Consider the following 11,310-nt stretch of genomic DNA (forward strand, 5'->3'; position numbering starts at 1 on the left):
GAGGTACAGAACATCAGGTGTAGAACATGAGGTACAGAACATCAAATCTACAACATGAGGTACAGAACATCAGGTGTAGACCTTTTGGTACAGAACATTATATGTAGAACATGAGTTTCAGAACATGAGGTGTAGAACATGAGGGGAAGAACATCAGATGTAGAACATGAGGTACATAGAACATGAAGTGTGGAACTCATGTTCTTGTTGAAAGCTTAAATGTTTTCACTGGAGAACCCCTCGTAGTGCTGTTTGAGCTTCAGAGCAGCATTTCTCTGAACGTCTCTGCAGGTCAGTGTTCTCTTTGAGGAGCAGGAATCTCTGAAGGGGGAGGCGGTGGATCTGTCCTGTCCCATCAACCCCAGCTCCACCCAGGAGGAGATGGAACAGTCCGCCCACCTCATGACACTCGGACTCTGTCGGATTTCTGCTGTGAAAGCTCCTCCTCCTCCACCTGCTGAGCCCCCCTCGCTACAGCACACCAGGACCGACGGACAAATAGAGACTCCGCCCCCTAACCGCAGGCAGCTGCTGTGCTTTTTTTGTCCACTGACTCTCCCATCGAAGCGTCTTCTGGACGTCCATGTCCGGTCTCACCAAGCTGGCGGTGGATTCATCTGCATCCGTTGCAGCAGGACATCTGATAGCTGGGAGGAGCTGGAGCTTCACTGGAGGAGCCACAGCAGGAGAAGGAGGATGAGGACGAGGGAGGGACAACAGCAGGAGGAGAAGAAAAAGAAGAAGAAGTGTCAAAGAACAAACAGGATGTCAGTGTCGGGAAGCACCTGGAACAGGACTTCAGGTCGGTTCAATCATAGTCAATGACTGATCAATTATTAGTCTGCTGCTAACAGAGCTGCTGATTGGTTGACTTCAGACAGATGGAGGAGCCCACTGATTGGACAGGGCGAATCCAAGGAGGCGGAGCTTTCTGACAGGTCACTAAGGACTTTTCTTGTGAAAAAAAATAAATAAATACAATTTCTTTGTCAGTTGAAAAACATTTGTGCGTGTGTGTTGCTCAGCAGGTCCATTCCCCGGAAGACCAGACCACATCAGACCGATTCATCCCAGAACTTCTCAGGGTTCAGAACAACCAACACAAAAAACATGGAAACTAATACCAGCCATCAGAAAGGCCTCTGTTGCTCACTGTGTCACAGGTGACTACATTACCCAAAACATCTCACTGCAGTCTGAAAATAACCTGAGCAATTGAAGCTGCAATTGGACAGGTGACCTGTGACATTTCCTCTGAAGGACATTCTCTTCCAAACTGACTCTGAGGCGTCACCTTGGTGTCCACAGTGGGGAGAGACCATACACCTGTCCTCACTGTTCCTACAGCAGCAGACTGAAGGCCTCACTTCTGCAGCACTTGAGGACTCACACAGGTACCACACCTGAGACTCATAAGCCTGGTATCCACAGGTCTGGTTCTTGTTGTAGCCTGTTGTGTCCGGTTCTAGTGGGACCTCTATTTTTGTGTCTCCACTTTGCCTATAGTTCCCGTTTAGTGGGAGGATTGTTCACCTCTAGTGGGCGGATTATTAATATCAACGCACCTTACCAGCTGGTGGCGGTAGTGCTACATTAAGCTCTTTTCTAAGCACCACTAACGTATTAGAAGAAGAGCTGGAAAACAACACACAACCAAAATGGATGACCTCGATGAACTTGAAGCAGAACCAGCCGCACAGCCCATCCTGGTCTCTGTCCCACAGTACATCCACGCCACCGGGCACATCTACGCCACCGGGCACATCCACGCCACCGGGCACATCCACGCCACCGGGCACATCCACGCCACCGAGTACATCTACACCACCGAGTACATCTACACCACCGAGTACATCTACACCACCGAGTACATGCACGCCACCGGGCAACACGCAGCAGAGCGGCAGCAGAGCGGCACCAAACAGCACCCGTTACTAGGTAAGAAGCAACAATCGTGTTTAACATCATATTGATCATGTTGATATGAATGTTGTTTTGTTTTTGTTGTAAAACACCTTGCATGTATTCAAACTACTTGTTTATTCAGTTGTAATGGATAAATGTTAAATTTAGTTATTCATTTATTACTTAAACTTTCATTTATGAAGTTTATTATTGAAATTATACAGGGTGTAGTGATTTTTGTTCAGATTAACGATGCTCTGTTCTTTTTCTAAATTAGCACAAACCGTTGTAAATGACTACATGTAGTTTATTTATGCCCACCTGCTTACTATCATTAAAGTACTAGACTGCTTTATGAACAGAATCATTTCTGATCTTGTGAACAAACACCTTTTGAAATTAGCAGGAACTTTAATGTAAATAATTTATTTAAAAACTCTACCTGTACTTCATCATCTAACAGCCATTTTCTTATGTGTTATTCCTAGGCAATAGAAAGCGCAGATCAACAAGTGCAGCAGAGAGCTTTGTTTCTGCACATACAGAACAAGAGGAGATGAACCGGAAGCAGAGAGAGGAACACTTCCATTTTATTTGTGAGGATGCCAAAAAAGCAAGGCAAGAAGAAGCTGCGGAGAGGCAACGCCAAGCTGCAGCAGCGAGGAAGCAGGAGAAAGCAATTAGGAGGGAGGAGATGGCCTTGAGGAGAGAGGAAGCAGATGTTCGCAGAGAGGAAGCAGCACAGCGAAGGCAGGAGGCTGAACAGAGTGCTGCTTTCAGTCAGGCACTCCTTGGGGTGCTGGAATCCATTGCCCGTTCCATGGCAAACAGACATGTTTAAAAATATTTAGAGTAGATCATAGTTGATCTATAGAAATGTAGATCCTGCAAGGTAAGCCCACAAATAGCCAAACATGTAGCTTGTTAAGTTTGCATATTTAATTAGTGTATAATTATTTTTTTTTGTACAGGTCTTTATTTCTAATAAAAGAAACATTTTCAAGTCTTGAGCTTCCATCTGATCATCAAAAGTGAAGTGCTTACAGTGTTTTTTTACGTCAATAGTGTAGATAAGTGAAGTAATTGTTTTTTACCTGTAACAATGCTGGTGAAGATTCTCAGTTATCCTTGACACGGCAAATCCCCCCCAAAACAGATAAAAACAAAACCACAGGACTTTTTTTAAAACTGAAGACGTTTCGCTAATCATCCGAGGAGCACTCACAATTCAATGAAAAAAGGAATCTGGGATTAAAGTTATAAAGCTGTGGTGTTCTGTAAGCTTGCTGGAGATTGATCTGCATGTGTCAGTCTCCATAATACAAGCTTACGGCACACCACAGCTTTATAACTTGAATCACACTCCTCGTTTCATTCAATTGAGAAAGAGCCTCGGATGAGAAGTGATACATCTTCAGTTACAAATAAAGTCCAGGTTTTTTATTTATGTATTTTTTTTGGTTTTATCTGTAATGAGTACTGAAAAACGTAACCATAATACAGAATGTCCATGTGTTGTAAATGAACATTGCAATGGAGTTTAAAAGGTGTAGGACTTGTGTAATCTACGTTTACAATCCTCCTCATTCAGGAGGTTTTCAGTCATTGCATGTCAAACACCTCGGCCATGATGTCCATCTTGTGGATCCAGCAGCTTCTGCATCTTTTTCACCCAAGGTCAAAAATTCTCTCCACGACTTTCACTGTGGTACAAAGGAGCACTAACTTAATATTACTTAACAGCACTTCAATCATGAAGATAATTTGCAACAGCTTAATTTAAAGAGCTGCGTGGTAAACATAAGCTCTGAAAGAGTTGTTAAATATCAAATCAAATGTAGGTTATTATGTAATGTACGTAATATATATATATATATAAATATACATACATTGTATACATGTATACAAATCAAATTACAAAAAGACTTTATTGATCCCAGAGGGAAATTAAATGTAACTCATCATCCTGGTTTCATTAAAGAGTTGTTCTAGATGCTGATGCTGTGGGCAGGAAGGATCTCTTGTAGCGCCTGTCTTACAAGGGATCTGAAGAAGTCTCTGGCTGAAGACATATATATATATATATATATATAAATATTAAAATAGATTAATGTATATATGCATAAACAAATATAAAGTTCTTGTTGTAGGTTTTGGTTCTTTGTTAAAAACAAAAATTAAGGAGTATACAGTTTTTCTAAAACTACAGCCACTAAAAAACGCAGCATATGTGATAGAAGCACAGCAGCAGTGTTTGTTTTGCCATTTTTACACGAACCTGGTAATAAGGCATGTCTGTACATTAAAAAAACAAGAATAATTATTAATCCATGTTTATTTTCAAATCAACACTTTAACGTTCACTTGTATCTAAGGAAGGCTGGGGAGGTAAAAAAAAGATTAAGGGGTGGAATTAGGATAAGTTACAGCTCATGAGGTACTCCATCAGAGCATCTCTGACACCTCGGCCCTGCTCTCCATCTTGTGGGACAGAGACCAGGACGGGCAAAAAAAAAAAAGCATCGAGGTCATCCATTTTGGTTGTGTGTTGTTTTCCAGCTCTTCTTCTAATACATGTTAGTGGTGCTTAGAAAAGAGCTTAATGTAGCACTACCGCCACCAGCTGGTAAGGTGCGTTGATATTAATAATCCGCCCACTAGAGGTGAACAATCCGCCCACTAAACGGGAACTATAGGCAAAGTGGAGACACAAAAATAGAGGTCCCACTAGAACCGGACACAACAGGCTACAACAAGAACCAGACCTGTGGATACCAGGCTATAGAGGTACCACACCTGAGACTCACACATGTTATAAAGTGTCTGTGACTGTCTCTGTGTTTGTCTCTCAGTATATTGTTTTGCAGGTAAATTTTGTGTTGTTTGTTCACAGGTGAGAAGCCGTACAAGTGTTCTGAGTGTTCCTATGCTTCCATCGATCGCAGCTCTTTGGTCAGACACGTCAGAACTCACAGTCAGGAAAAACCATACAGGTGTCACCTCTGTACATACTGCAGGTAGCTCACCTGATACACCTGTGTTTGTTCTATGATTGGAATGTGTTTCCTTTGTTCTTGCTGGTTGTCATAGTAACCAGTTCTTTTTTTTTGTTTTCAGTATCCAGAAGAAAAGTTTGGACCTCCATGCTCGCCGTCATCACACCAGTGAAGCGTTTCCATGCCAACACTGTGAGTACTCAAGCCCAGACTGCCAGATGTTCATGAAACACATCCAGAAATATCACGCTCCTCTGAGTGTTGATGATGGCACTAGAAGGCGGTTCACCAATTCATAAATAAGAAATGAAGTTCAGATTTTGAGGTCATCTTGGTTGCGGGGAGTTTACCAGAGCCGGACCAGAATCGAATCAAGGACAGTTCCGGTCTCTGCTCGCCTGTGAGGAAGCCTCTCGTGCCGGGATGCGATTTGGAGGCGCTGCTCGAAGGTTGGCCTTTTCATCAGAGTTCTTCTGATCTTCCATCTGCACTCTTCTGGATTAACTGGATCTGTACAGGACCACCGTTTCGGAGCTGTCCAGCTGAAATGATCTGTTCCAGCTCACGCTGTTGGTCTGTTTTCTTCAAGCTCGGTTCGGACAGATCCTGAACCCGTGCAGGGCTTTACCTGAGCAGGGGTTTTTTAATCACCTGGAACAGATCTCTACTGACCCGAATCGAGCCAGAATCCTGCCTTTCAGAACGAGCGGACACTCTGGAGCTCGCTCTGTGCTTTGATGTGGTTTGCCTTTTTGCTCTGCCTGCTGGTTCTGACCCAGCTCTGACATGAGAGCTGGAGCATTTGGTCTGCTCCGGGGTGCTGGAGCTTTCAGCCATGCTCAAACTGCAGTCAGTCAGTCATGCCAGGCCCATTGGACCACTGGAAACTAGAGGTTGTCTGGTCCAAAATCCTTCGGCTCTTTTCACGTGTGGGGGTCCAGTACTTCGTAGACCTGAAGTTTATTCATCCTCATCCTCATCATTTTCAGAACTTTGACTATTTGAATTCGTTGAATGCGTCTGGATTTGCCCATCTCTGTCAACTTCATTGCTTTCGGGTTCTAAGTGACCATGTCTTTATAAGTTCTTCTCAGCATGGATCGATTATGGGGCCAAGCGCCACATTGACTCCTGTAACTACACATCTGCTACAACAAACACAAGGAAACGTTTAATAATCATGTTGTTACTGTTGTCTGGGATCCAGCCCTGGACCTCCCACACTTTGCAGCACACCAAATGATTTTAAAAACATGTCTGGACTACATTTCTTGCACATTAATGTGCGCAGTCTCCTGCGTAAAATTGATATGCTGAAGATTTGGGTCTGTTTAGTTGGTGCTAATGTAACTGTTATTTCTGAAACCTGGTTATCCAAATCAGTTTTGGATAAAGATGTGTCAATTTACGGATTTAACATCTACAGTTTTGGTCGTCAAAGAAAGGGAGGTGAGGTTGCATTTATATCAGATCAGCCTGGATTCTCAGCTGGTGTCTGCTAAAACACTCCCAAATCAGTTTGAAATGCTGGCAATAAACATTAATTTGCATGGAGGCCAAACTTGAACTGTTGTGGGCTGTTACACCCCCACCCCAGCAACTTCTGAGGCCCTATTGTCTTTAATGAACTTCCTAACAAATTTACATTTCAATTACGTTGTTCATTCAACCTTTCTTTAGACAGGTAAGTCCCATTGAGCCTCGAGGACTCGTTTACAAGAGAGACCTGATTAAATTTCATTCAACCAATTGTCCTTGTTGGTGATTTTAACTTAGGCCCTATTTACACGGACATGGTGGAGAAACGTAGGCTTTTTCGTATGTTAATTAGAGGAAAATATCCACATTGACACGGTCAAATTTAGTGTTTACATGCATCCAGAGGAATCCCCACCCCCACTCCCCCACCCCCGAATTCTCTGTAGTTACCATGCCGGGTCATTAGATGGAGCTGTGAATTTTGTACCTTCACCTAATGCGCATGCGTGCTGCCTCGGCCTGCTCCTTTCCTCTGGGCTTAAAGCTCAGCTAACAACAATTTAACAAGTTGAAGTTGGATTTTGGATAAGAGTCGACAGATCGAGAGGGATTGTTGCCCCTTGAGATTGTTGAGGGAGTATCAGAGAAACTGAGACGTTTATTTTCTAAACATAACGTCCCAGTGGCTTTTAAACCCCAAAATACATTAAAGACTGGTTCATCCCAAAGATCCAGTCCCCCGGCACAAACAGAGTAATGTTGTGTATGCTGTTCAGTGTCAGGAGGGTGATCAGTCTTACATCGGGGAAACTAAACAGCCACTGGCCAAAAGGATGGCCCAGCACAGAAGATCAACATCATCAGGCCAGGACTCTGAGGTCTACACTCATCTCCAGGTCAGAGGTCACTCTTTCAGGGATGAAGATGTTCACATCCTGGACAGAGAGGAACGATGGTTTGAGAGAGGAGTAAAGGAGGCCATCTTTGTGAAAAGAAACCGTCCATCATTAAACAGGGGCGGAGCCTCCAGGTTCAACTGTCCCCCTCTTACAATGCTGTGATTGCTAGTATCACTCAGCCCTCTGTGAACAGTAAACAGCCATCAGGTGCTCATGTAGTGATGTCAGGACAGCTTTGCTGCGGACATACTACTAATTAATTATTCTTAAGGCTAGTTCAAGCACAAAGAATATTAATTGTTTAATTAACAACAGATTATTTCTTTTTCGAGTTAAATTTCTGCCATGTGACCAAGATAACTTGAGAGTGGAGTAATAATTAGTGACATGAGACGCCATTTTATCTTTGACCCATCAGAATAAATGCGGTCATTTATTTAACAGAATCAAAATTTAACATCAAACATGTACACATTGATTGGCTGATCTGTTTCTGATTAATAAACTTAGCAAGTTCAAATAACAAGACAACAGAAGATTACTGATGGAGAATGATTAATCTCTGAAGGCATTTAACTTGATTTACTGGCGAATAGAAGTTTAAAGAGGAGGTTGAGATGGATGAAGGAAGATGTGTTGACCCGGAATGGCACCCTTCTTTCGACACCAGCTCAGCCCTCGGTACACTCAGCGTGTGACGACTTGTTACCTTGGCAGAAGATAAATCAGCTCCGGTACAGAGGTCCATCTCACGCTTCTTTCAGCGTCTCCGGTCAGAGTGGCTGGGGATCGTCAGGAGTCGTGACGAAGTACTCCGTTCGACAGAATAAGCTTCCTTAGGAGGAATCTTCATTAGAAGTTGTAGGGCGTTACACCCGGGTGAGTTCACAACGAGGCAGGCAGTGACTCCGCTGGAATGGACGGACCCTTGGCACATGGTCCAATTCCATACTCCAAAGCTGACTTTCAGTAAGAACTGAAAGTTCCTGTACGACTCGCCATCAGACTGAGTCTTCCAGTAAGGCTGAAAGTTCCAGGAAGACTGAATAGTTCCAAGAAGTGTTGACTTTTAAAGGGTATCCACTTCCTGTCACTTGGTACTTCCTGATTGGTTAGCACAACCAGCAGGGGTGGAGTTTAGTGATGTCAGAGGGTTATTAGGAGTCACAGAGAGCAGAAATGTTTTTAAGAATGGTTAGTACAGCCAGGAAAATTTTGAAGAAGTGAGACTCAGCAGGTGCCAGCTTCTTATTTACTGTCTGAGAGTTTTAAAACAAGGCACTTCGTTCTCATAACTTGTTCTGACTTTTGACTGACATAAAGTCCACTCCTCACTCAGACAGAAGATTAAAATGCACACTTACTTCCTAAATAGACATTTAACTGTATTATCAAAGTCTAATGAGGTTTAAAAATCATTAATACTGTTTCACAGTTGATTTAAATGAGTGGTTCACTTCAACATTTAGAAATGGTACGAACTAAACACACTTTTGATTATCAAGATGTTGTAAAATAGTAATGATAATGTAAAAGGAAGAGTGTTCTTTCAATTGATTAATTCAGGATACAATTAAATAGTCTCTTGATGAAATAATTTGTATTTCTGGATTCAAATCAATGAAATAACAGTTCCTGTCCCATGAAGGTCCTCAGAGACAGATTGAGGTTGGAGGTCTAGTTCACTACACTAATGATCCATTGTTAGGCTGATGGTCCTTCTTGAGCATGTGATCAGCTGGTTTTGGTTGTCAGCAGCAAACTGGTTGATCCACTCTGAGAAGGTGCTATTTAAGAGACTGAGCTGAATACAGCACCTCAGACTGAGGAAGTCCTCAGGATGAGAGATGAAACGTTTCTACATTTTTTGTTTTGTTTTTTTGAATGTCCCTAGGACCAGATTGAATTTTTTTAATATCTCGAGAATGTTTATGGATCTCACCAGTGCAGGGGAACACCACCTTTGAACAGAGTTCTCCTCATCTCAAAACAAACATCATTCATGTTCCATCCTGATCAGAACTCTTACAGTGACCTAAAGAGCATCTATTATCCTGCTCACCGCTCTCGTCTCCCCCCTCTGCAGAATGTCTACGTCACTGTGTGCTTGTTTGTGCGATGAGTTTTTTAGTATCAGACTTTTTCTTCTCAGGCCAGAAGAAAAAGTCTGATAGGAATTTTTTCGCCTCCAATTCCTACATGTGTCCAGTTTCACTTCTTTTTGTCTGTCTGAACAGATCCATCCATCCCACATTGCACCGGAGATCTGTCTAAACAGGTCTCACTTGTAAATGAATCTTTGAGGCTCAGTGTGATTTATCTGTTTAAATAAAGGTTGAATGAATGAAAAGAATTAGCAAATATTTGTTCCATTTTCTCACCACTGTACATGACCTTTGTGCCTGTAGTGAAGTGAGGTCATAAAACTTTTCACTCCTTCTGGCAGGCTAATCATGTCTGTGGATGAGCTTCATGAGGAACGTGTGACTGCAGCTCCTCACCACAGAAGCTCAGGAGAAGGTGTCGGTTCAAGGGAACAGCAGAGGAGGATCAAGTTCTTCAGGCAGCGGACCTCCCCAACATCCAGCTGTTGTATCTTTGTCCTCATCCCATCGTCCACTGGATTTGTGGAAAGGATGGTCTCTCTCATGAACAACAAGTGGACTGATGTGAAACAAATGTTCTTGTGAACTAATCAGAAGTGAGCTCCTAGTCAGTCTAAATGATGAAAGAAAGAAGTATTATAACTATAATAAATATAATATAAGTCAGAATAAATAAATCTGGTATTTATTATTTATTTAATCTGGTATAAATATAAATATAATAAAAGATATATATATATATATATATATATATATATATATATATATATAAATATATATATATATTTATATGTGTGTGTGTGTGTATGTCAGAATCAGAATAAACTTTATTGACATTGCACCGATATACAACGCGAACATGTACGTACAGTCGTCCGAAGATGGGCGGAGTGCACGAAGCTGCGGCTAAAATAATCAGCGCGGCCTCTTATTCTTATTCAGAATAATATTTCTCTTAGATGAGAAAAGGAAAGAAAACATGAGGAGAGACGATAAAAAAAAAAAAGATCTCTCACTCCGTGTCCTAGACAGGGCACGATTTGAGGCATCAAACAAACCTCCACAGCAAAGCAACATAAACAGACGTTATACATGAACATGCAGGCCGTGAAAACATAGAATTTTTAAGGGAAAGTCGTAGCATAGTCCAGAGCCCCCCCTCAGCCATTGTCCAGATAAGAGGTGACGTTCATCTTCAGCTCAGTTGAGGTTCTGTTACATGTCCACGGCCTTGGGGGAGGGAGGGGTGAGGAAACAGTCAAAGCATCTTTGTTGTTTTCTGAACATTCCAGGAGGAGTTGAGATAAGTCCGGCATCAAGGCCACAGTTTGGGTCAGACAGAACTCATGAATTGTTGTTTCTGCCTTTAAAGTCTCCGCTGGTACATATTCTCTGATGGAAACTCCAAAACAGCCGAATTGATCCTTTACGCCAAAGTCGAGCTCACATCTTCTCCAGATTATTCCACCATTCATGAGTGCTGCCAGGGAGAACACAGTCCTGATAACAGCTGCTCCAATTCCCTGTCACAGCTCCACGTTCAGTCCAAGCACTGTCAAGCTTCAACACCTCCACACGAATTTGTAGACAACCAGATTCCACCAACCCAAACAGTAGATTCTAGTCGTCATCGTGAATCCAATTTGTTCCTTAGAGTTCAGAGGGTCCTCCTTACCCTGACTCCTGTCGGGAGAAGTTGATTGATTTTGTTGAGAGACCAGCTGATCCTTCCAATTAAGAGGTATGCAGGAAAAAAAAGAGTCTTTTTAAGGTTCACAGGACAAAAGAGCGCAGCGGGGAAGCAGGTGGGGGGGGGGAACACGTCTGGTTTCACCATAGAATAGCAGGAAAAGCAGGAAATATATACACATATATATACACATATATAAATATATATGTGTATATATATGTGTGTGTATATATATA

General features: G+C 42.4%; 1 protein-coding gene across 1 annotated transcript; it reads left to right on the top strand.

Moving 5' to 3' along the window:
• Nucleotides 1-291: 291 nt before the first annotated feature.
• si:dkey-154p10.3 (zinc finger protein OZF) lies at nucleotides 292-10,048 on the top strand (the record flags this gene model as incomplete). The annotated part of the gene is given in 7 exon segments (XM_037682486.1): nucleotides 292-802; nucleotides 878-938; nucleotides 1,029-1,163; nucleotides 1,261-1,394; nucleotides 4,799-4,922; nucleotides 5,023-5,093; nucleotides 9,726-10,048. Coding segments are annotated over 7 exon segments (1,041 nt in total), but the record flags the coding sequence as incomplete, so codon positions are not given.
• Between the last annotated feature and the right edge of the window lie 1,262 nt (nucleotides 10,049-11,310).

The sequence above is a fragment of the Nematolebias whitei genome, chromosome 9, assembly GCF_014905685.2.
Source record: "Nematolebias whitei isolate Nwh7 chromosome 9, NemWhi1, whole genome shotgun sequence".
NCBI lineage: Eukaryota > Metazoa > Chordata > Actinopteri > Cyprinodontiformes > Rivulidae > Nematolebias > Nematolebias whitei.